This window comes from Bos mutus, chromosome 20, assembly GCF_027580195.1.
Source record: "Bos mutus isolate GX-2022 chromosome 20, NWIPB_WYAK_1.1, whole genome shotgun sequence".
Taxonomy (NCBI): Eukaryota; Metazoa; Chordata; class Mammalia; order Artiodactyla; family Bovidae; genus Bos; species Bos mutus.
In genome coordinates, this window is record NC_091636.1 from 27832344 (window position 1) to 27858488 (window position 26145).

The window sequence follows — 26145 nt, forward strand, 5'->3', positions numbered from 1 at the left end:
TTACATATTATCTATGGCTGCCTTTCTTCTACAATAGCATACGTTGGTCCCCTGCTTATGATGGTTCAACTTAGGATTTTTCAACTCTATGATGGTGTAAAAGCTATATGCATTCGGTAGAGACCATACTTCAAATTTTGATCTTTTCCTGGGCTAACACTCTCAGGATCTATAGTAATGGGGGCAGCAGCAGCAAGCCACATCTGTCAGCCACACAGTCACAGAGGCGAACACCGATATACTTACAACCATTCTGGTTTTCACTTTCAGTACAGTAGTCAGTAAGTTACATGACATACGCAGTACTTTAGTATAAAATAGGCTGCATTAGGTGATTTTGCCTAACTGTAGGTTAATGTAAATGTTCTGAGCACATTTAAGATTAGGTATATTAAATGCTTTTTGACTTAGGATATTTTCAACTTAGGATGGGTTTATTAGGATGTAACCCCCTCATAAGGAAGATCTGTAGTTGAACTGAACTGAGTAGCTGCAACAGATTATAGCCTCCTTCCCCCCACCCACCCCCTACAAGTTCTTTTTTTTTTTTTTTTTTAATTTTATTTATTTATGTGGCTGCTCTGGGTCTTAGTTGTAGCATGTGGGATCTAGCTCCCCGACCAGGGATCGAGCCTGGGCCCCCTGCACTGGGAGCTCAGAGTCTTAGCCACTGGACCACCAGGGAAGTCACCCTACAAGTTCTTAACAGTCATTGTCAGAGGAAGCGATTGCCCTGTAGAAAGGTCTCTTCTGACTTGTCCAATTGCTTCCTAGTAGTTTACATAGCTTGTTTCACCTCTGTTTTCTGGCAAACCAGAAGTTAGATCTAAGTGCTTTATTAAATGTAGTTTCAGATTTTTTTTAATCAAAAAAATCCACAAGTTGTTCTGGGCACTTTGTATTCGATCACATCAGGAAGCTGTCATGCATACTGAGTTCTGCCCCACAGATGTACGGCCACTGTCAGGAACAAGGTACATGGGACAAGGAAGGAGTCAAAGGCTAGGTAAGATAAGGATATTAAGAAGACACAATAGATGAGGTAGAACTGGGTGCTGTGCTCCACAGGTCCATGAAAACAGCCAAAGAACAGCAGTCAGGGTATAGACTGTTGACTAAAGAAGGATGTACAGTGTAACAGCTGAGAGTTGAGTTTTAGTCAGTGTCTTACTGAGCACTAATAGCCTCTCAGATAGCTCTGAGGAAGTGCTCTGAAGAGGTAGGGAGGAAGAGGCCAGTATATATGAGATTTTGGCTACAAAGTATGTGCAATCCAGCATATATCTTAGCAGTTTAGTTAAGGGAAACAGATACATCAGTTAATGATATTTTAGTGCTTTTCTAAGTATCGGAGGATGCAAGAATCCAGATTCATAAAACACGTCCTAAAGTATATCTAAGGGCCGTTTTTGTTTGCCTGTTCTCCCAAAGCACTGAGTGCTCCTGTTCTTTGTCCTGAATTCTTACACAGTGTCCTAGAGGTTAGCAATCAATGACTTGATCCTTGTAGAACTGGAGGGTAGACAACATTCATTGTTTCATTAATACAAGACAAAAATCACAGGACCTGGACCTCCCTGGTGGCATAGTGTGTAAGAATCCGCCTGCCAATGCAGGGGACACTGGTTCCATCCCTGATCGGAGACGATTCCACATGCCACAGAGCAACTGAGCCCATGCACCGAAACTACTGAAGTCTGCATGCTCTAGAGCCCGTGAGCCACAACTAATGAGCTTCTGTGCCACAACTACCAAAGCCCAAGTGCCCAGAGCCTGCCAGTCGCAACTACTGAAACCTATGCACCTACAGCCTGTGCCCCGCAACAAGAGAAACCACCACACTGAGAAGCCCTCCACTCGCCACGACTAGAGAGAGGAAGACCGCACACAGCGAGGAAGACCCAGTGCAGCCAAAAATAGATACAGCAGTGTATATACGTGTCAAAAAAAAAGGAGAATGAGTAATCAAATGGTATGATGACAGGAGGGTGATTAAAATTGAGCAGGAAAATAAAATAGAATTTGGGAATCGAGGCAGTTTGCTGTCTCAGGTTCAGCTCCTATTGTCATTTCCATCCTGCTGCTGCTGCTAAGTCGCTTCAGTCGTGTCCAACTCTGTGTGACCCCATAGACGGCAGCCCACCAGGCTCCCCCGTCCCTGGGATTCTCCAGGCAAGAACACTGGAGTGGGTTGCCATTGCCTTCTCCAATGCATGAAAGTGAAAAGTGAAAGTGAAGTCGCTGAGTCTTGTCTGACTCTTAGCGACCCCATGGACTGCGGCCCACCAGGCTCCTCCGTCCATTGGATTTTCCAGGCAAGAAAAGTGGGGTGCCATTGCCTTCTCCGCATTTCCATCCTAGAAAGAACTAATCAAGAAGGGGCCTGGATGAGAACTCTGTGGAGTATGAATGCCAACACTTATTAAAAAAATCCACAAGTAGAGAAAAGTCAGAGCATTTTCCTGGTAGTCCTCCCCAAACAAAATTCATACCAATATGACCAGTAATTTATCCTGCATTTGACGTTTTCTAATCTCATCATCAGGTATTCTGGTGAAACTTCTTGGAATTAGAGGACTTGGAAAGTTTATATTTTGGTAAAATCTCTAAACCATGGGAATTCTTTTTCCATTTTCTTCATTTCTTTCTTAAATATAATCATAAAGGAAAATGAAAAATATTAGTAGAAAAGTAGCCAAAAAGGCTACCTGTGTCTCTCGAATGACTTCAGAATGAGAATCTAGCATTGTAGATTTTCACACAGAAAGTTGCTGTTTCTCTAAATGTAAATGAAGTGTCTGTGTACTAGAAATCTAAGCTGCTGTTGCTTTTGAGCTTTCTTCCCTGCCAACTTTACTGAAGATACGGGTGGCAGACTCTTTGCGACCTCATGGACTGTGGCTTGCCAGGCTCCTCTGACCAAGTGGTTCTCCAGGCAAGAATACTGAAGTGGGTTGCCGTTTGTCACTGACAAATAAAATGCAAAATATTTAAAACTTACATTGTGATGACTTGATGTATGTGTATACTGTGAAAGGATTCCCACAATCTAGTTAACACATCCAGCACCTCAAATATTTACTTTTCCTTTTCTTGGTGAGAACACTTAAGTTCTATTTTCTTAGTAAATTTCAACTGTACAATGCAATGTCATCAACTCTAGTCACCATTTTTTTTAAAAAGGAGTTTTATTTTTTTTTTCAACTAATTTAACTGGAGAATAATTACAGTATTGTGATGGTTTTTGCCATACATCAACATGCATCGGCCACAGGTATACATGTGTGCCCCCATCCTGAACCTCCCTCCCCACCTGATCCCTCTGGGTTGTCAAAACCCAGGGGCTTTGGGTGCCCTGCTTCACGCATTGAACTTGCACTGGTCCTCTATTTTATGCCTGGTTATATGCATGTTTCAGTGCTATTCTCAAATCATCCCACCCTCTCCTTCTCCCATTGAATCTAAAAGTCTGTTCTTTACATCTATGTCTCCTTTGCTGCCCTGCATGTAAGGTCATCGGTATTGTCTTTCTAAATTTCATATATATGCATTAATATACAGTATTTGACTTTCTCTTCCTGACTTACTCCACTCTGTATAGTAGACTCCAGGTTAGTCACCATTTTTGAACTTCAAGAACACATTAGTTTTTCTGCTTACAGCAATGGGGCCTTTAAAATTTTTTTTAATATACTTTATTTTTTTTCAAGCAGTTTTAGGTTCACAGCAAAATGGAGCAGAAAGTTCAGAGAGTTCCCATATACCTACTGCTCGGACACATGTACAACCTCCCCCACTGTCGTCCCCCACTACAGCGGTAAGTTTGCTACAACCGAACCTTAACATTAACGTGTCGCTATCATCCAAAGGTTGCATATTCTATGAATTTTGATAAATATAATGGCATGTACCCACCATTATATTGATACTATCATACAGAATAGTTTCGCTGTCCTAAAAATTCCCTGTGCTCTGCCTGTTTGTCCCTCCCTCCCCCCAACCCCTGACCACCACCCTTATTTTTATTGTCTTCATAGTTTTGCCTTTTCCAGAATGTCATATAATTGGAGTCACTCAGTATGTAGTTTTGTGGGGTTTTTTTGAGTACCATCTTTTACTCCCACTGTTGATGAAAATTCAATGAATTACTGAATAGTTAAGGTCTGTGGGGGTAGGGGGGAAGGAATTTTATATAAACCAAACTGAAGATTATAATCAGGAAGCAGATTCTCAGAAAGCTCTGAGGACTGTTCTGCCTGTTAGAAGTCAAAGGCACAATCATGTACCTTTTTGAGACAAAGGACTGTATATCTAAATGACAAACTGATACTTCACATGAAGTCCACAAAGCATGCTTAGTCCAGGTAAGCAGGTACAAACTGAGCGACAAGTCACTGTGACCCCTTACAGAACTGGAAAAGAACCCTATTGTTTGAAGAAGTTACATTGCCAGCCTCAGAAGAAAGAAAGAAAAGGATATGGTTGAGCAGGTGCTTCCATCTTTGAGGAGCTGTGGTTAATGTGTAATGGAGACGCACACTGCATATTAATCCACAGAGAGAATTTTGTTTAATTTTTCTTGTCCTGCCTTAAACTAAAATTTAAATGATATACATCAGTGCCTCTTTCCCCACAGCCTCCCCAGATCATATTGTCCAAACTATGGCTATTGGCCAATTTGATGGATTAAAAAAATAGTGTTTCAATGTAGTTTAAATTTTTCTTACAATAAGGAAGGTTGAATGTCTTTTAGTATTTTTAAGGGAAATTTGTTTTTCTTTTTTTTTAATTTGCCAGTTCATGTGGTTTGCCCACCTAACCACTTTATCAATCTGATTTTAGAATATGCTGCTGCTGCTGCTAAATCGCTTCAGTCGTGCGACCCCATAGACGGCAGCCCATCAGGCTCCCCCGTCCCTGGGATTCTCCAGGCAAGAACACTGGAGTGGGGTGCCATTTCCTTCTCCAATGCAGTTAAGTGAAAAGTGAAAGTGAAGTTGCTCAGTCGCGTCTGACTCCTCGCGACTCCATGGACTGCAGCCCACCAGGCTCCTCCGCCCATGGGATTTTCCAGGCAAGAGTACTGGAGTGGGGTGCCATTGCCTTCTCCATAGAATATGCTATGTGCTGCTAAAACAAGCTTTGAAAGCATTAAAAAAAAAAAAAAAAAGATTCCTGGTCTCCAGAAATTCTGAATCAGAAGGGCCCATATTTAGGTTAAATAACTCCTAGATTTAGAAAACATTGACTTAGATCATCAAAACATTTGTTGCTCTAAATATTTACAATAATGTAAGGTGTTACATTACCTACAAAATGGCTGCAACATATTGTACTGTGTATTAAATTTTTAACATTGTAAACACTAATATTTACCATAGAATTTAACATTAATACAACTTGGGGGAATGATGGATGGCTCATGTTTCAAAAAAAAAAACAAACTAGAACTTCTGAGTTTTCTCAAACCCGAAGCAGGCAGCAGTTTAATATCAGGAGTAATGGTAGAGAAAGGAATCAGAAAACCAAATCAAGCAATGTTAATAAGCAACGGGAATGAACACATTGTAAAACAACTATACTTCAGTAAAAAAAAAAAAATTAACAAATTTCTAAAAACCAACGGAATATGAGACCCATAGAACCTATAGAGTAGGAATTGGCTACCACTCTTTGAGTTTGCTTCTTACTCCCCAAATTTTAACAAGATTGTTCATTTTAGGTAGCCAAAAGAATTTATATTACTTATTTGGTTTCATATTACATTTTGGACTACGCTGAAATTAAAAACTTTTCCGGGGAAGAAATGGTCCTAGGTCACTCATAGGCTGATGAACAAAATAAATCCAACATCACAAATCTTTACCTGCAAAACGAAAACAACGGGAAACACGTGGGTCAGCACCCCAGCGGGAAGAGAGGCGGGGCGGAGTCAGGCACAAGGGGGTGGGGCTAGCTCCACAGTGGAGGAGGGTCCTGCCCGGGCACCCGCCCCTCCTCCGTGACGTCACAGGCAGGGCCCGCCCCCAGCCGCGCCGGACGCCTGTTAAAACCGCGGCTCGCAAGCGCCCCGGAAGCTGCCCCTTCTCGGGGGTCATGATGGGCAGCAAGATGGCGTCTGCCAGCAGGGTCGTTCAGGTAAGGAGACTCGGTCGCCTTTCTGCGCCGTGGGCTATAGGGAAGGTGCTGACTGTAGCACCCGCGCTGGGGAGGAAAGGCGGTGGTGGAGGCTGCGCGATGACCGCGGCCCTGCCTAGGGCCAGCAGCTGCTTCCCCGGGTGTATGTGAGAATTGGACCTTGCGCTTGTTGGGACGGGCAGTGAAGCCTGGGACGGAGCTGACGATTCGAGCCAAGCCGAGGGAGTGCATCTCCGCAGGTAGGCACTTAGCTGTTGCAAAGTCCCTGGACTGCCCTCCACCGAGACCTCCTTAGCCTCTTAGCAGGCTGCAGGCTTGGCTGCCCTGGCAATATCCTGGCCAATCAGCGACCGGTATTGTCTAGGTTGTCGCGAATCAGCCAATCGGAAGGAAGGCGGTAGAGGAGTGAAAGGAAGCGAACCTTCGCTCTGACCCAGTGTCCCTTCAAGGTCTTGGGAATGGCCAGAGAACTGGCCCCGCGAGCTGCGTCCTCGCCGGATACTCTCCTCCACCAACCAGCGTCTGGTTATAGGCCTGATGGGGGAGAATGGAAAAAATATATATTTAATTTTTTCTGTAATGTTTTTTCCCTGCGTTTAGATTGGCGCTAGAGGGACTTTATCAATCCACTTATCAGTTACTAACTCCTGACAGCTTTTGTTTTTGCTTCTCCAACTGTGGTCTTTAGCTTAAGTAGGAAAATTAAACTTGGTCTATAAAGGGCTACAACCTCCACTTTTGTGGTTGTTTTACTCGAGTTTTTTTCCAACTCAAATTGCATTATTGTACAATTAACTTTTAACTTTGATATGAGAAGTGCATTTCCCTTTCCACAAGTACGTCTCTTGAAAGACTTTTTCTTACAGTTATTTCACTCTGGAATATAATCTTAGATCCCAGTCTTTGCTCCTATTGCAATGAATGATCCTCACTTATTCATTCAGTGTGTAGTTATTAAGCCTTAATTAAAGATTTTGTGAAGACAGGAGAACACCTGACAAAGGACTGGTATCCTTAATAGATAATTATATATATCAATAATATATAGCCCAGTTTTTTAAATGGGTAAAAAAACTTGATATTGCACAAAGCAAGATATTTGAATGAGCACTAAGCCAGTGAAAGGATGTTCAACATGATTACTTTCCAGGGAAATGCAAATTAAAACCAGGAAACCACCAAAATTATTAAAAAGACTGACACTGCCAAGTGGTGATGAGAAAACAAAGCACCCGAAACTCTCATACATTACTGGTGGGAATATAAAAAGGTATAGCCACTTTGGAAAACTGTTTTGTGGGCCTTTACTACTAGTTAGACATACCTACCCTATGTCCCAGCAGTCTTACTCATAGGTTTATACCCCAGAGAAATGAGTGCATATACCTATTTAAAAAACAAGATAAAAATGTTCATAGTTGCTTTATTCATAGTAACACCTAAACCAGAAAATATCCAAATATCCATTAGCAATATAAAGTGTGGTAGACTTGTTAAAGTGGAACAGCACACAGCAATAATAAAGTACTATTAATACATGCAACAAAAAAGATGCTGTGAGATACAGAATAAGGAATGGCCTGTCCACTTCTAACAGAGCTGCGAAGACTTATATTCACATTCATAATACAAAGCAGTACGTGCTGACAACATGTTAACATTAGCAAAATGTGTTGGGTACCTCTGTGCCAGGCCTGTGCTCAGTGCTGGGACCACAGTGCCAACAGGATAATACATGGTGCTTCCACAGAGCTTAGAACTTGATCGGTATCTGAAGAGAGAGTAGTATTTCAGCAGACTGGCACAAACTGATAGGAATTCTCAAAGCATGGTGTCACCATTAAGTAGAGGAATTTGGCTGGATGCAGGGTATTTAAAAATAATTTTAGAAGAGTAAGTTATAAATGCTTGCTGAATGCCAAGCAGTGTATATTTGATACGTTTGGGATGATGCAGTAGTAGAGAGGAGATAATCATGTAGGAAATCATTTAACTGTATAAGACAGGGGAAGAAGGTAGGTAGGTGGGTTAATTCAGGGTTTGAGATTCACAGCAAGGCAGTTGAGAGTGCTAGGAGGTTGCTCAGTGGATTGTGGGTCTAGGCTAGATGAAAAAGGAAGTAAAGTCAAGATGGAACCAGTTGACTGGGAGAAAAGGGAGAGATCAAGGAAATGAAGGGCTGGCTGAAACTGATAGTGGGAAATAACAAAGAAGAGAGTTAAAAGGCTGTAGTTGAGTTTGGCTTTTAGGTTAAGATTTTAGGGATGCTACAGCTCTGAACTCAGTAAAGAATTAAGAATAAAAGAAAAGAACCTTTCAGGAATAGACGCTAAACTGGAAAGAACACAAAGGTCAATGGGCAACTTAGAAGTTTTCCTGAAGTAAATAGTAGAGGAAAGGAGAAAAAGGATTAAAAACACACAGATAATGATTGAGGCCTGCGCAGGTCCCAACCTGTCCGTGGTTTGGAGTTGCTATCCGCCTCATAAAGCAAAGTAAGTAGAGGCTTGGTCTTCTGGGAAGGCAAGAGTTGTCTTCTCCTCTGAAAAAGCCTCTAACATGGTCGACTTTGGCATCTTCCAAGAATCGTAGGGCAGGGATTGAGGCGGCATGAGGCTGGGTTTTCAGTTGAGGTAGAGAGAGAAGACAGTAGTTCTAACCAGAAGGTCCAGAGTGGAGTGTCGTTTCCTCCAGAACGCGTCACTTTTAACTTAGCCTGGGCTTCATGAATCATAGAAGTGGATTCTTTCATAAAATAAGTTTCCCCAAAAAATCAAAGATCATGAAAAAAGATTAAAGGGATTCAGAGAATGCCATAGAAGTAGATAAAGACAAGATGAAGCAACTTTTGTATAGTAAGTCTCTGAAAAAGTGAAAATAGAGTTGACCAAGTCTCAATACCTATAATTTAATAGAACTTTCCTGATACAAAAAGAGACTTAAAGTTATACCTTGTAGTTGAGAGATTTGACCTAGTTTGTTGACCAACGGGTATATTCTAGTAAAATCATTGACTTATAAAGAAAAGAATTATTTGGTGATCCAAGCAATAAGACCAAGCACTTACTAAGTTATCAAAGTTTTCAACAATAATACTTCTTAAAGGAAAACATGTGGATACCACATTTAAGGTAGTTAAGGAAAGAAAATGTAAACCTAAGCTTTATCTAGCTGCACTAACCTTCAAGTATAAAGGCCACAAACTCTTCTAAACCTTTAATAACTCAGGGAATACTGTTCCCCAAAGCTCTTCCTACTAGCTCTCCCAGGGAATGAGCATCAGACAACTAAGGAGTACTTAGTTCTACTTGTAGCTGTTTTAACACAGGAACTGGATATAATCACTGAGTGTATTTAACTGTAGAATTAAGGCTAGATAATGCAGAGAAGGGAGAAAGACTTGTTGGTAGTATTTGCTCTGACAGTATATATCTAGTAAGACTTTTTAAACGGAGGAATAAGAGGAAGAGTATACAGAAAGTAGAATAAACTTGTAATTGCCTCTAGTTATTAACTGGTAGTAAAAGATGGGGAGGGGTGGCAGAGACGAGATTACCATCAATTACCTTCATTCTTTCTAGTGATAATGAACCAATAGATAGTATCTCAGAAACAGGCAATTAAGAATATTATCTAAAGGTAACAGCATAATATAAACATTATACAAAAGTACAGCTCTTTCTAAATACCAAAAAACCACCAACCAGCCTACCAACCAACCCCACAAATGAAAGCAAAGAAAAAGATCATAGGACAAAGAATGTTAAATAATGATATGACAGAAAATATACCAAGTTTATGAGTTATAAATGTAAGTGGTCTCACTCCCCTTTTAAAAGTGTTCTCAGGTTGGCCAGCAAATGAATAGGCAGTGTTATATGAGGCACAGCTGAAACTAAGAGACTTAGAAAGGTACAAATAAAGGGAGAGCCAACTGATCTGTAAAAGCATATTACTATGCTTTTAAGTGTACAAAAACTGTTGAAATGGACTCTTTCTCTCTGGTATATGTACATACATTTGAGTGTGTGTATACATATTCACTTGCCTGTAGAGTTAACCCTGACTGACAAATGGTCTGTTCGCTCATTTGTCTGATGGTTGCTGAGCATGTACTGGGTGCTGCTGCAGAAGTACTTCATTTTCCATCTCTGCCCTTCCAGGAACTTTGCTGTCCTGTAGTCATTGGCTCATTAAGGTGTCCTCTACACAGTACTCTTAAGATGTTCAGGTTGCTGTGGAAACATAGGAGTCTTTTTTAAATCGAATTTAGGGATGGGGAATCTTCTTAAGAGTGACAGTTGAGCTGTTTTACAAGATAGTCAGGTAAAAGCAGAGACATGGACTTAGGGTGGAACCAGGGAGAGATTTCCTGCCAGAGCACGTGAGCTCTCAGTTGAATGAGGGTGGAAATGGTCTGATGAGTTAGGGAAATAAAAAGTACTTCAGAGTACCTGGAGTGAATGGTACCATGGTGGGGAATGAGACTGGAGAGGTAGGGAGAGGCCAGATCATGATGGACCTGTAGGTGCCAAATGCCAGTTTGAAGTTTATCCTGAAAAACATCAGCCTGGAAGATGGATAGAACACTCTTTCAAGAAGCCTGGCTCTGAAAAGAAAGTTACTAGACAGTGTAAAGAAGTTATTTTTAGGGTTCTGTTTATTAGTCTTAGCATTTTATATATATTCAGATGATTTCATACTGAAAGTTCTGCTTAAGTTCCTCTATAGCATTATCTGGAATTTTTAGTGATAAAAAATTAATACTCTTCAAATAGCTTATTAAAAAGTTATGTAAATACATGTATTTCTATGGGAGTAGGAAAAAGAATAAAGTCAAGAGTTATCAGATGTTTAAAGCTATTTTATGTGTGTTTTGAGCTTATAGATGTTTTTTTCTTTCTGCTTTTCTGTGTTTTTACCAGTTTTTTGTACATAGAACATGTATTACTTTTGTTGTCAGAAAAAGTTTTTTTGATTACCTGATTTTCTGTATGCTTTTTACCCTATTCTAAACTGCTGCTGCTGCTGCTGCTAAGTCGCTTCAGTCGTCTCCGACTCTGTGTGACCCCATAGACGGCAGCCCACCAGACTCCCCTGTCCCTGGGATTCTCCAGGCAAGAACACTGGAGTGGGTTGCCATTTCCTTCTCCAATGCAGGAAAGTGAAAAGTGAAAGTGAAGTCGCTCAGTCGTGTCAGACTCTTGGCGACCCCATGGACTGCAGCCCACCAGGCTCCTCCATCCATGGGATTTTCTAGGCAAGAGTACTGGAGTGGGGTGCCATTGCCTTCTCCGATTCTAAACTACTAAGTATTAAAACATAGTACAGAGACAATAGTCAGTACAAGTCAAGGAAACTTCCAGTTCTTACCAGTCAGCAGGGTGATTTAGAAGTCACGCAGTGTAAAATCCATGTCACCTTATACGGTTGTTCTGAGGTCAGTTGGCAGTACAGTACAATGTTTTGTGATGTATGAAGTACAAATTTATTATGCATATCAAATAATATAAACAATGAATAGTTCATAGACTAGCTATCCTTGCTGGGGAAGAGTAAAATTATTTATTCCTTTGTGGCTGTACTGGTTCTTCGTTGCAGCCCAGGCTTTCTCTAGTTGCTGCGAGCAGGGGCTGCTCTTCCCTGTGGTGCGTGGGCTTCTCACTGTGGCGGCTTCTCTGGTTGTGGACCATAGGCTCTATGTTGGCTCCACGTGGGCTCCAGTTGTTGCAGCACGTGGGATGAGTAGTTGCAGCTGATGGGCTCTAGAGCACAGGCTTTGTAGTTCTGGCGCTTAGGCTTAGTTATTCTGCATCATGTGGAAATTGCCTGGACCGAGAGTGAACTGTGTCCCCTGCATCGGCAGGTGGATTCTCAATCCATTGTGCCACAAGGGAAATACAAGAATAAAATTTAAAAGTAATTTTTTAATAGAAAATTTAAAGTTGCTGTCAAGTACTAAGTTATTTTAACAAAGGTATCTGCTTGTGGGATTCAGTAGATTATTTCTTATGTAGTTAATGAGGTTATCTTAGTACTTCATTTCTTTCTCATGCATTATATTTTTCTTTTAGGTAGTCAAGCCACATACTCCATTAATAAGGTTCCCTGACAGAAGAGACAATCCTAAACCAAATGGTAAGCTGCAGTTTATTTAGGCTAAAAAAATATGTACAATCAGATCCATATATGAATATTTTATTATAGACTATTTTTCATTTTAAAATCAGGTTGACAATTGTAGCTTAGGTCACAGTGGTATGTTAGGTTGCGTTAACTAACTTCTGTTACTTACTTTTAAAAAGCAGTAACTTAACAGTAGGTATTCCTGAATTTTTGGTTATATTGAGTTTATATATGGGAATTTTTGTTCTACCTTTTCTTCTGTCCTTCAGAAGAATCTCCCATGTTTATATCTGCAGACTTTATGATGAATAATCACCATTCTATATCTTTCTCCCAGCCAACCTCTTTCTCATTCACTGATAAATGTGTTCATTCAATCAGTAAATATTTCTTGGATTGCCTTAGAACTTAGTAGTCATTACCCATTAAAAGTAACTGAAGATTCTGAACAAGTTCTGTTTTTCTTTTACTCGTCTGTCACTGTGTTTATTATAAGATACCCAACCTTTAATTCAGGGAGAATTTTAACAAATTTTATATGGATATTTTTAACTTATTATAACTCTTGAAGAATTTATAGGTGACAGACAAGTCTGGAGAAAACAAATCTCATCTCCATTTTCCAACTTTTTTATTCTCCATTGTATGATACTACCTGTAATCTCTACCATAGGGCAAAACTTAAGTAATGTCAGTTATCCACATGGATTGAACTCCACTACCTAAAAATTTCATTATTTTATGAACTTACTCAATTTAGTAGTTCACTCACTTAAAACTACCTCATTTGCTTTAAAACCAACTTATGAAACTACATAGCTACCCAACCAAGTTACTCTATAATACTTACCTCTTGGAATTATAATACTTATCATTTTAAGAATACCTTGATGATTCAATAATAACTCAAAATAGTATTTTAAGACTCTGAACAATCCCTCTAAGTTGGGGTTTTTTTAAATTTCAGTATCAGAAGTTCTACGATCAGCAGGACTACCATCTCATACTTCTTCAATTTCACAGCATTCTAAGGGAAGTAAATCGCCAGACTGGCTGATGCATCAGGGTCCACCAGACACGGCAGAGATGATAAAAACTTTACCTCAGAAATACAGAAGGAAACTTGTGTCTCAAGAAGAAATTGAATTTATCCAAGTATGTTGTTGCTCTTTATCCCAATACTGTGGAAGACACCTTCACATTATTAGCTTTGGAGTTTCAGCTGCTGATTTACATGTTCTTCCAATTGTCTTGTCAAGGTGTGTCCATCCTAAGACAGGGATGGTCAGGTAGGCCAGGCCTATGAGAAGTAAATGGTGTTTGAGCCCTTGGTGAATGTGCTTGGAAGAATATATGTGTAGAAGTATATAGTATGGAAATAGCAAAATACATATACCCCATGAAAAAAAGCTCTTTATGGTCCTCATTAATTTTTAAAAAATATTTAGTTTATTTTAAATTCTTTATTTGGCTGCATCTGTTTGGTTTTTGTTGTTATTGTTTTACTTGTAGGCATTTTGAATCTTTGATCATTGAGGCATGTGAGCTCTTTAGTTCCAGCATGCAGACTCTTAAGTTGTGGCATGTGGGATCTAGTTCCTGACCAGGGTTCTCATTAATTTTTTTATAGCGTAAAGGACCAAGAAATTCGAGGACCATTGACCTACGTCAACCTTGAGTCCCTTTCAGATCTGAAATTCTTTATAATATTGATAGGAGAGCCCAAAAGCTATGAAAAGTCTGAAATTGGTTTTAAGACCTAAAGATCATTGCTTTAAAATGTCTCAGATTTGTACAGTTGCCATGAATATTTTCTTTGTAAATGAAACACCTAATCTTATTGCTTTATTTCTTCTTTTTCAGCGTGGAGGTCCAGAATAATCACTGATAATGTGGCTCTAATATTTGTCATCAGATAAAGAAGAGTCTTTCTAAAAAAGGACTTCCAGAATGACAAATGAAAAATTGTATATTAAACAACTTTAATAAATATTCTGTAAAAAGGAAAAAAAAGATGAAGTATAGAAAATTTAGATGGACACTTATGTCTCCTAATTTATGTATCTTGGTCAGCTTCTCTATAAGCTTACCTGATTGTTTATATACTTTATACCTTAATTAAAGTATACATTTTAAAATGTTAGCCTATTAATTTACTCTTGATTATCAAGCATAACAGTGTTGAACTATTGAAAGCACTCAATGTCTAGTGAACCGTCAAAGGCTTCCAGTAATTTCACTTTTCTTTCAGTTTCCATTTAAACATAGAAAATATTTGGCAGAATTGCAGCTTTCTAGAAGTAATTTTCCTGAACTTGAATGAGGATCCGTGAAATAATAACTCCATTATTTGTTCTTACTTCTCAGTGTTTTTGCATTCACAAAGTTACTGGAGTATAACTCGCTTATTAACAAGCATATCCTACTTTAAATGATAAAAATATACCCATGGTAAAACAGGTGACTTTGTGATATTAAGACTAGGGAGTTAACACATAATATTATATGTAACCTGTATTCAGAAAAGAAATGCCAGAGTATAAAATGGAAAATGAGATAAAAATAAATATAGCATACAAGTAACATTTGACCAGAAATTGTAATTTATTATGTTTTCAGGGGGGTTAAGAAAGTCTTGTTCTTTGGTTTATCTCTTTCTTTTGATTGTGATCATGTATACAAATCCTGATAATCATAAACTTTCTCAAACTTAATTGTCTGAAAGTCTCATAAAATCAACCTATTTACCTTAAGTCAATTAACAGAATTTTGATAGGGTCTTCCTGTGCCAAGGGTATGTATAATTGTGAAAATAAAGCCTCACAAAGTGAAATAAATTCTCTTCCATACCTTTAATGATTTGTAGAATATACTTTAAAGAAATCATCCCTAATAGTAAGGGTAATTCATGAGTAATAGAGTAGAATTGTTGTGTTTGCCCAGTTACATATGGATTAATCTTTATACTTATTTTGTTTTTTCTACTGTTTCAGAGTTGATCTGCTCTTTGTGTAAATTCTGTATTGTGGCCTATTATAAATGTTACCCAACTCAAATGTGAGATAGGAATTTGGTGCTAGCAATAAGCTACTCTGGTAATGCATGAGAAATAAATGACTCAGGATTTCTTTTTTATTATTTAAAAAATGTATTTGGAAAAATTTCTTAAAAACCAGTACTATTCTCTTTTTTCTCCTTAGCTTTCTTATTTCAGTAAAAAGAAGCTCATGGCAAGTTTTTTCTTCTTTCAGAAACAGTAGGTTCAGGAGATGAAGAGTGGCTTAAGTAATACTGTGGGCTGGCAGTTAGAAACCCCAGCACTGGAACTGAGGGCCACCTTTCCTACAGCTGCTGCCATGAAAGTTCCAATGAAAAAATATATCACTTTTATATAATTTATGACTAGAGGCATGACAAAAGGATATTAGTGGGAACTGCTGTCATAGGATGAGCTCCCAAGGAGGATAGTGTCATAGAAAGAATTTGGGTTTAGCTTTAATAGCTTGTATACTCATGTAGGAGTTAAACACTTAAGTATCTGTAACCATTAGTGAATTGCTTAGTTTGTCCAACTTGCAGTTTTTTCTCCAGTACTATACAGTTTGATAGGCAGGATCAAATTAGTGTATTGACTGTTGCTGTTGCTGTTCAGTCCCTTAGTTATGTCCGACTCTGTGACCTCATGAAATACAGCATGCCAGGCCCCTCTGTCCTCCACCATTTCCCGGAGTTTGCTCAAGTTCATGTCCACTGAGTTGGTGATGCTAACACCTTCTGCTACCCCTTTCTCCTTTTGCCTTCAATCTTTCCCAGCATCACAGTCTTTTCCAATGAGTTGGTTCTTCACATGAAGTGGCCAAAGTATTGGAGCTTCAGCTTCAGCAGCAGTCCTTCCAATGGATATTCAGGGTTGATTTTCTTTTGGACTGACTTGTTTGATCTCCTTGCTGTCCAAGGAACACTCAGGTCTTCTTAGTGCAGTTGCTCAGTCGTGTCTGACTCTTTGCGACCCCATGAATTGCAGCACACCAGGCCTCCCTGTCCATCACCAACTCCCGGAGTTCACTCAAACTCACATCCATCAAGTCAGTGATGCCATCTAGCCATCTCATCTTCTGTTGTCCCCTTCTCCTCCTGCCCCCAATCCCTCCCAGCATCAGAGTCTTCCAGTGAGTCAACTCTTCGCATGAGGTGGCCAAAGTACTGGAGTTTCAGCTTTAGCATCATTCCTTCCAAAGAAATCCCAGGGTTGATCTCCTTTAGAATGGACTGGTTGGATCTCCTTGCAGTCCAAGGGACTCTCAGGAGTCTTCTCCAACACCACAGTTCAAAAGCATCAATTCTTTGGTGCTCAGCTTTCTTCACAGTCCAACTCTCACATCCACACATGACTACTGGAAAAACCATAGCCTTGACTAGATGGACCTTTGTTGGCAAAGTAATGTCTCTGCTTTTGAATATGCCATCTAGGTTGGTCATAACTTTCCTTCCAAGTAGTAAGCGTCTTTTAATTTCATGGCTGCAATCACCATCTGCAGTGATTTTGGAGCCCAAAAAAATAAAGTCTGACACTTTCCACTGTTTCTCCATCTATTTCCCATGAAGTGATGGGATCAGATGCCATGATCTTTGTTTTTTGAATGTTGAGTTTTAAGCCAGCTTTCTCACTCCCACCTTCATCAAGAGGCTCTTCAGTTCCTCTTCACTTTCTGCCGTTAGAGTGGTATCATCTGCATATCTGAAGTTGTTGATATTTCTCCCAGAAATCTTGATTCCAGCTTGTGAGTCATCCAGCCCAGTGTTTCGTATGATGTACTCTGCATATAAGTTAAATAAGCAGGGTGACAATATATAGCCTTGTCGTACACCTTTCCCAGTTTGGAACCAATCAGTTGTTCCATGTCTGGGTCTAAATGTTTCTTGACCCATATATAGACTTTCTCAGGATGACAGGTAAGGTGGTCTGGTACTCCCTTCTCTTTTTAAGAATTTTCCACTGTTTGTTGTGATCCACACAGTCAAAGGCTTCAGTGTACTCAATGGAGCAGAAGTAGATGTTTTTCTAGAACTCCGTTGCTTTCTCTGTGATTCAACAAATGTTGGCAATTTGATCTCTGGTTCTTCTGCCTCTTCGAAACCGAGCTTCCACATCTGGAAGTACTTGGTTCATGTATTGTCCATTACTTTGTAACAAAGCACCCCAAAACTTAGTGGCTAAAAACAATAATCACTTCACAGCTCATGGTTTCTCTAGGTCAGGAATTCTGGAACAGCTTGCCTGGGCAGTTCTGCTCAGTGTCTCTCATAAGGTTGCAGTCAATGCCACCTGGGGCTGGACCATCTAGCTCCAACAAGATAGCTAACTCACTTTGCTGGCAGGTTGATGCTGGCTGTTGGTAGGAGGCCTCAATTCTCTACCTAGGCCTCTCCACAAGGCTCCCCAAATGAATTCACAACATGATGGCTGACATCCCCAGAGGAGGTGATCTAAGTTAAAAGCAGAAACAGCAATCCCTCTGATCTACACCCACTATACAAATTCATTTCTGCTATACTCTGTTCGTTACAGAAAATAGTCCATTTCATTGAGGAAACTACCCAAATGCATTCATACCAGAAGGCAAGAATCATTAGGACCATCTTAGAAGCTGATTTCCACTGGTGTGTAAAAGTGCCTTGTTAACTGTAAAATGCTATACACATGCTTAATGGTATTTCATATTTATACAGTGACCTAATGGACCCAGAATATCACTTAGACATTGCCTTTGTTACCCTATTTAAAAAGTTCCAAAATAGAAATTCACTTGTCTAAAGTATGGTTTAGTGGGCTTATCAATTTATATGCCATGGCACACTTGGGAACCTCAAGCCTCAAATTTAGTTCACTATTTAGCTTGTTTCTACAAGTGAGAATAGATTACTGTTACAGTGATGTCTTTTAGAAGGAACTGTGACCTAAGTCACACACCATATATCACTAGCTATGACTTGCCACAATTAAGAGAGAGAGTGATAGAGATGGTGTGTTTTCTATGATGTAGGAGAATTTTGCTTACTGAATATATCAGCACTCAATAAAGACCCAAGTGGTGACAAAGAGTTGGAAGGTGACCAATAACAGTTATTGCTAACATAAACTGAGCACTGTTGGACAGTATCCTAAGGGTTTTTGAAGTGTGCAGTCATTTAAGCCTTGTAGCAGCCCAGTGAGCAGGTCCTATTACACAAGAGGAAACTAGCAACAGAAAGGTTAAATGATGTGCCTAAATCATAAATCTAGTAAATGAATATTTGTGGGTCCAATATTCATATGCAGGTAGTCTAGATCCAGAGCAAGGACTCAACTTTTACACTATATTACCTTGAGTAAGTTGTCAGCTTTTGTATTCTGCTGCCTTCTTCAATATAACTCTGAAAATCAGGATTCTCAACTCTCAGAAACATTAAATCAGTTCAGTTGCTCAGTCATGTCCGACTCTTTGCAACCCCATGGACTGCAGCACACCAGGCTTCCCTGTCCATCACCAACTCCGAAGCCAGCTCAAACTCATGTCCATTGAATCAACGATGCCATCCAATCATTTCATGCTCTGTCATCCCCTTCTCCTGCCTTCAGTCTTTCCCTGCATCAGCGTCTTTTCCAATGAGTCAGTTCTTCACGTCAGGTGGCCAAAGTTTTGGAGTTTCAGCTTCAGCATCAGTCCTTCCAATGAATATCCAGGACTGATTTCCTTTAAGATTGACTGTTTTGATCTCTGTGCCATCCAAGGGACTCTCAAGAGTCTTCCCCAACACCACAGTTCAAAAGCATCAGTTCTTCAGTGCTCAGCTTTCTTTAATGGTCCAACTCTCACATCCATACATGACTGCTGGAAGAACCATAGCTTTGACTGTATTTACCAACTTTGTTGATAAGTAATGTCCCTGCTTTTTAATATGCTGTCTAGGTAGGTTATAGCTTTTCTTCCAAGGAGCAAGCATCTTTTAATTTCATGGCTGCAGTCACCATCTTCAGTGATTTTGGAGCCCAAGAAAATAAAGTCTGTCACTGTTTCCATTGTTTCACCATCTATTCACCATGAGGTGATGGGACCAGATGCCATCATCTTTGATTTTTTGAATGCTGAGTTTTAACCCAGCTTTTTCACTTACCTCTTTCATCAAGAGGCTCTTTAGTTCTTCTTCGCTTCCAGACATAAGGGTGGTGTCATCTGCATATCTGAGGTTATTGATATTTCTCCTGGAAATCTTGATTCCAGCTTGTGCTTCATCCAGCCCAGCATTTTGCATAATGTACTCTGCATATAAGTTAAATAAGCAGTGTGACAATATACAGCCTTGATGTACTCCTTTCCCAGTTTGGAACCAGTCCGTTTTTCCATGTCCATTTCTAACTGTTGCTTTGTGACCTGGACACAGATTTCTCAGGAGGCAGGTAAGGTGGTCTATTTCCATCTCTCTAAGAATGTTAAATTCTTAAAACATTAAATGCTCCAGCTCAAAACCTTAGAATTATCCTTTTCTTTTCCATAACCCATATTAAGTGTCAGCAAATCTATTGTCTAGAAGCTAAACTGGTACTCTCAATACAATCACCTGGATCACTGCAAAAATTATTTAACTGGCCTTCTTGCTTCTCCTTGCCCCTCTAAGTTTATAGTGTAATTTCTCACAACAAAGGGAGGCTTTTAAAACATTAAGTCAGATATCATTTATCTGCTCAAAACTTTGCAGTGGTTTTTCAGTAATATCTTTCTGGTAACACCCTATTTAAAATCACAAACCCTACTATCTATTCCCTTTCCCTGCTTTACTATCTCAGTAGCACTGGTCACTATGTATTATAGCGTATTTTAATTGTTTTGTTAGCTCCTCCCATTGGAAGGCAGGGATCTTTGTTTTTAGCTGGCTGATTTCTCAGAGTCTGCAACAGAGCCCAACATACAGTAAGCACTCAATATATATTCTTTAAATATATGAATTAATGTGTTTGTTGATTTGTATGAAAAGCGAATAAAGTCGGGTACTGATTACAGTTAACCATTGAGCACTATGCCTAAAACTTTGTGCAAGTATCATTTAATCCTCGCAACCGCCTACGATGAAATCTATTAGTTCCTTCCACCTTACAGGGTGAAAAACTGATGGTCAGAAGTCTGTTCCACAGCACGAAATTGTTCAGCTTACTAGGAATTTGTTTGCCTGAATGTGCTTCTTCATAAAGGACTAAGAATGCCTCTTGACCAGACCTTAAGAACTAGCACTCGCTTCAGTTCAGTTCAGTCACTCAGTCTTGTCTGACTCTGTGACCACATGGACTACAGCACGCCAGGCTTCCCTGTCCATCACCAACTCCCGGAGCCTACTCAAACTCATATCCATCCAGTCGGTGATACCATCCAACTCTGCTTAAGTAACTTGAAATTGTCGGCTTGGGGGGGGTCCATGGTAACCATGGTGACAGGATAGCCTTGAGCAAAAACCAGAGATCAGAGACAAGGCCAAGCCTTCCACACCCATACACACCTATTAAATCCTGAACTCAGAGCGCTGATCGGTCCTCAGTAGTGAAGAAAATACCTGTTGAAACGGTAACAGGGCGACACACTAGCTACCTGTAAGAGGACCACGCCTCCGGTACTATCTGCGGTCACGTGAGCAGACGGGGCCGAGTCAGGGAAGCCCGGGAGTCCCGCCTCGCCTCGCGCAGCTTCCGTAGGGAGGGCTCTGGCCGGACCTACTTCAGAGCATCCCCGCCCACCCCGGAAGTGGGGGCGGAGCGAGTGAAGCGTCGGCGCTCAGTGGGCGGAAGTGGCTGTTGGAGGCTTTAAGGTAGCTTTAAATTCCTGCAGTCTTGGCAGCTCACCCCTTTCAGCTGGAGACGGGCTCCTCGCGACGGATGGCAGTGGACGTGAAGTCGCGAGCGAAGCGTTATGAAAAACTGGACTTCCTCGGGGAGGGACAGGTGAGGCTCTCGGGCGGGGCTCGGAGGGCCCTGAGCAGGGAGCGCCGGGCCGCCTCACACTGTCGAAAGTTTTCTCGTGGAAGCCAGCGGACGGGCGCTCCTCGTTCTCCTCGGAGGAGGCTGCCCAGACGCCCCTGCCGCCCCTTGGTCCCCCCTGGACCTGAGTCCCTGAGCGGCCCTCTCCGCTCAGTGGACTGGAACGGGACGTGGACGACCTCAGCACGTTGCCAGCCGCCGCGAATTTGCTCTGAGAACCCTGGATTCCTTGCTTCCCCAAATCTAAAAAAAGTGAAAAGACCAACACAAACCAAGAAGTCCTCACAAACCTAACATGACTCCTGTTTTTCTGTCTAGTTTGCCACGGTTTACAAGGCCAGAGACAAGAACACCAACCAAATTGTCGCCATTAAGAAAGTGAGTTGCAGTTTGTTTTTGTGTCTTGAAGGTGTGTGTGTGTCTGTGTGTGTGTTAGAGCCGGTGACTCGCCTTGTTACTGGTGCGTGTGTGTGTGTCTGTGTGTTAGAGCCGGTGACTCGCCTTGTTACTCGTGTGTGTGTGTGTGTCTGTGTGTGTGTCTGTGTCTCTGTGTTTGTGTGTTAGAGCCGGTGACTCTCCTTGTTACAGGTGCATGTGTGTGTGTCTCTGTGTGTGTGTCTCTGTGTGTTTGAGCTGGTGACTCGCCTTGTTACTCGTGTGTCTGTGTGTGTGTGAGAGCCCGTGACTCGCCTTGTTACTGGTGTGTGTGTATGTCTGTCTGTGTCTGTGTTAGAGCCGGTGACTCGCCTTGTTACTACTCTTGACTGTGCTCTGCTAATGAGTTACTTATGTCATTTTCAAAGAAAATAGAATATCTTAGTGTCTTGTGTTCCAGGGTGGAACTCGGGTTGAACTAGCGTTTTGTTCTATCCATTGAAACTGAGATGAAGAAGGTCTGTATCTTGTTTGTTTTATAAACGCACACATTGACAAAGGGGACAAATATGCTCGTCTGTTGGGCCCTCAGAACTACTCATCTTTCCAGGTCCCTATTTCTTCCTCACCAGCGTCCACTCTATATCTGTATTTTTCTGAATACATATTTACCATTAAAGGCTTTTGCCAGCATTAATGACATTGATGGGGTGCCTTTTTTTAATGGTTTAAGTACCTTTTTTACTTGCATTTCATTCAAGAAACTTAGGTCATATTTGGCTTTCTATATGCCAAGCACTCTGACCCTTGTTTTTTCATTTGACCCTCATAAGAACCAGGTGACGTAGGTAAGGTATCTTGGTTTTATACTTGAGGTGCCTGAAGCTAAGGGAGATGAGGTGACTCATCAAGATGGCACAGGTAGTAGTTGAGAGAGCCAGGCTTTAGATCCAGTGGTACTGCTTCCAGGCTGATTGCCTTTCCCCATACTTCTGAAATCAGTAACCCTCTCAGGAGAGGCTGGCTTCCTCACACCTCATAGATAGAGGAACCTGGTGGGTCCGCGGCGTTGCAAAGAGTCAGACATGGCTGAGTGACTGAGCACAAAAGGCCTGTTGGTGGCTTAGGTAGCCACCTTCCTATTGTTCCTGTTGCTGCTCTGAACCTGTTTTTCCTTCAAAACCCCTAATTCCTTTGAAGCACATCCCTCTCATATTCTTAACACCTGCTCCCCATTCTTCTTTTCTACAATTATTGCTGTCATAGTTATCTTTTTTACTTTTTCTAATGTGTCTAATCTCCTTTTTCAGTTTGTGTTCTATAAGTCAATGCTATTTATAGCTACTCCCTTGTAAAACACTTAACTTTCCTAATCCTTTTTAAGTTATTTTTCTGATTCTGCCCCTGGTTCACTTTATTCTAGCCACACTGACCTTTCTATCCCTTGAGTATATTAAATGCATCCCAGTCCCAGATTCATTGCATTTGCTCTGGCTTCCAGTTGGTGTATTTTTCCTCTAAAACTTGGCTTGGCTGGTTCCTTATCATTTAGATCTCAGTCAGATATCTCTTGTACATACAGACTTATGCTGGTCATTCTAGCTAAAACAGGTGTACCTGCCTTCTTCCCTAGTGTTCTTTTCCATATTTCTGTGTTATCTTCATAGCATTTATCAAAATCTTTTATCTTTGAGTTTATTTTCTATTTACTACCACTCAAATTATATTTAGGACTGTGGCTAGTACCTTTGCAGACACTCTTAAAAATGTATTGGCTTGACTAACTGATACGGTCTCTTCAAACTGTTGGCATATTGAGTTCTGTGGGTTTTCTGAAAATCCCAGTTGGTTTACTTACTTGCTTGCTTTTATCATAAATTAGGATTTAGAATTCATCCTATTTCTCAGTGATGGGCTTCCCAGGTGATGCTAGTGGTAAAGAACTTGCCTGCCAATGCAGAAGACATAAGAGACGTGGGTTCAGTCCCTGAATCGGGAAGATTCCCTGGAGAAGGGCATGGCAACCCACTTGAGTATTGTCTGGAGAATTCTGTGGACAGAGGAGCCTGGTGGGCTCTGGTCCATAGGGTCACAAAGAGTCGGACATGACTGAAGCAACTTAGCACTATATTTCTCAGTGATAGACTGCTACCCCTTGAAAGTGACTCATTATGGAATATTCATTTACATTTAATTTTTATTTCAAATAGTACATCTTTGTAGTTTTATGGAATGTAACCTATATATAAATGGAATATATAACCTTTAAATCACTGTGTTGTACACCTGAAACTTACATAATGTATGTCAACTGTACCTCAAAAAAAAACCAGGAATATTTCTCCTTTTACCAAACCCCATTAATTCTCAAAGCATTTTTTTTATTTTAGTCAGTTACTAGGCCAAGCATGCCTCTGGTTTTCACTCATTGGAGCAATGCCTTTCAACTCCAAAATTGTTTTCTCTGGTATTTACATCCATTTTTTTAGATAGCATACTTATGATTCCCTGAATGGCCTTCTTCCTTGGTTCAGACATTGTCTAGACTTAAACTATAAACCCTAGAGATTTGGTGCTTGTGCATCTTCCCCTCCCAATACTCAATTTCTACTCACACTCATTTACTGGCTTCCCTGGTGTCTCAGACAGTAAAGTGTCTGCCTACAATGCGGGAGACCTGGGTTCGATCCCTGGATTGGGAAGATCCTCTGGAGAAGGGAATGGCAACCCACTCCAGTACTCTTGCCTGGAAAATCCTATGGATGGAGGAGCGTAGTAGGCTACAGTCTATGGGGTCGCAGAGTCGGACATGACTGAGTGACTTCACTTTCTTTCTTTCTTTTCTTGAATTTAACAGAAAAGGAGTAATAAGCATGTATTATTTCACCTGTTGTATTTTGGACCTTTCAGATCAGATCAGTCCCTCAGTCGTGTCCGACTCTTTGCGACCCCATGAATCGCAGCACGCCAGGCCACCCTGTCCATCACCAACTCCCGGAGTTCACTCAGACTCACGTCCATCGAGTCAGTGATGCCATCCAGCCATCTCATCCTCTGTCGTCCCCCTCTTCCTCTTGCCCCAATCCCTCCCAGCATCAGAGTCTTTTCCAATGAGTCAGCTCTTCGCATGAGGTGGCCAAAGTACTGGAGTTTCAGCTTTAGCATCATTCCTTCCAAAGAAATCCCAGGGCTGATCTCCTTCAGAATGGACTGGTTGGATCTCCTTGGACCTTTAAAATATCATTAATACACCTTATCCTTTTTAAACAGTTGTATTGAATTTACGTTTCCCAGTTTAACCAGTCCTCTGTGGTAGCTTTTTGGAGCAGTTTTCACTTTGCGGTATTTGTTTTATATATCTCAACAATACACATTATTGTATACTTCTAAGCTCTTTCTCTCTTGCTACACACACACACACACACACACACACACACACACTCTCTTTTGCAACTTGTTTTTCTGAATCAGTATCGTTTCTGAAATCTTCCAGATGGATACATGTAGATCTGTTTATTCATGCTCTTTGATGATCAGATTCTATTCTATGACTACACTAAAATTGGTCTATCCAAACTCTTGTTGATAAACATTTAAGCTGCTTTTTTTTCTTTTTAATGTTTTACTCTGATACAGTCTTTCCACAGACATACATTTGTGCATTTCTCTAGAAAATGTATCTACAGTTGAAACTAATTGCCAATTGTTGCTGCATAGAGAATACCCTGATGTTGAGAAAGATTGAAGGCAGGAGGGGAAGGGGATAACAGAACAAGATGGTTGGATGGCATCACGAACTCAGTGGTCATTAGTTTAAGCAAACTCTGGGAGATGGTGAAGGACAGGGAAGCCTGGCGTGCTGCAGTCCATGGGGTTGCAAAGAGTTGGCCATGACTGAGTGCCTGAACAACAGCAAGGGAATACACATCAACATCCAGATACTATCAAACTGCTTTCAAAAATGGTTGGCTCAGTTTAACCTCCCACCGCACTTTCACCATGTTTGTATCATCAGACTTTACAACGGTTGTCAATCAAATGGATCTAAAGTGGTATATGGATGTTTTTTCAATTAATATCTCTCTGATTACCAGTGAGCTTGATCGTCTTTTCCTAGATTTATTGGCTTTTTATACTTTTTCTGTTAGGTTGCCTACATTTTTTTCCTTTCCTGTTGACTTGGTGGAATTTCTTATATATTTTGGATACTGAACCTTAGTCAGAAATACGCACTACAGATATCATTGTCAATGTAAATCTATAATAAGAATAGAAGAGTGTTATTCGAGCCAATCTTAGGATTATAGCCCAGAAGGCAGTCTCTCAGATAGCTCTGAGTTCTGAAGAAGTATGGTTTTCAGTGTAGTTTATATCTTGTCAGAACAGAAAACATCAAACATGACTGGGGTACATTCCTTCAAAGTTTAAAAAAAAAAAAAAAGATCAGAAGACAGATAATTGTATATAGTGAGTCAGTATGACCTTGGCTCCTGGGAAGGGGA

At 40.6% G+C, this 26145-nt stretch overlaps 2 protein-coding genes and 1 long non-coding RNA gene across 4 annotated transcripts in view; 2 read left to right on the plus strand and 1 right to left on the minus strand.

Moving 5' to 3' along the window:
• The first annotated feature begins 6001 nt into the window (after positions 1-6001).
• On the plus strand, positions 6002-15120 carry KGD4 (alpha-ketoglutarate dehydrogenase subunit 4). The gene is made up of 4 exons (XM_005889356.3): positions 6002-6138; positions 12213-12276; positions 13232-13419; positions 14128-15120. The coding sequence occupies exons 1-4, from the start codon at positions 6097-6099 to the stop codon at positions 14143-14145; spliced, it is 312 nt and encodes a 103-aa protein (XP_005889418.1). The 5' UTR covers positions 6002-6096; the 3' UTR covers positions 14146-15120.
• LOC138984195 (uncharacterized) lies at positions 6145-8023 on the minus strand. Its single transcript, XR_011461460.1, has 3 exons — positions 7820-8023; positions 7467-7524; positions 6145-6672 (listed from the first exon to the last, which is right to left on the minus strand). It is a non-coding gene; the product is annotated as an uncharacterized lncRNA (long non-coding RNA).
• A 5930-nt stretch (positions 15121-21050) lies between the features above and the next one.
• The window catches only part of CDK7 (cyclin dependent kinase 7), a 31477-nt gene continuing 26382 nt past the window's right edge, over positions 21051-26145 (plus strand). The window contains exons 1-2 of one of the 2 annotated variants that reach the window (XM_005889355.2): positions 21051-21232; positions 21587-21646. In XM_005889355.2, coding sequence (XP_005889417.1) covers positions 21167-21232; positions 21587-21646 — 126 coding nt within the window. In that variant the 5' untranslated portion in view covers positions 21051-21166. The remainder of the gene's footprint in view (positions 21233-21586; positions 21647-26145) is intronic. The other variant, XM_070357555.1, reaches the window with a different exon arrangement.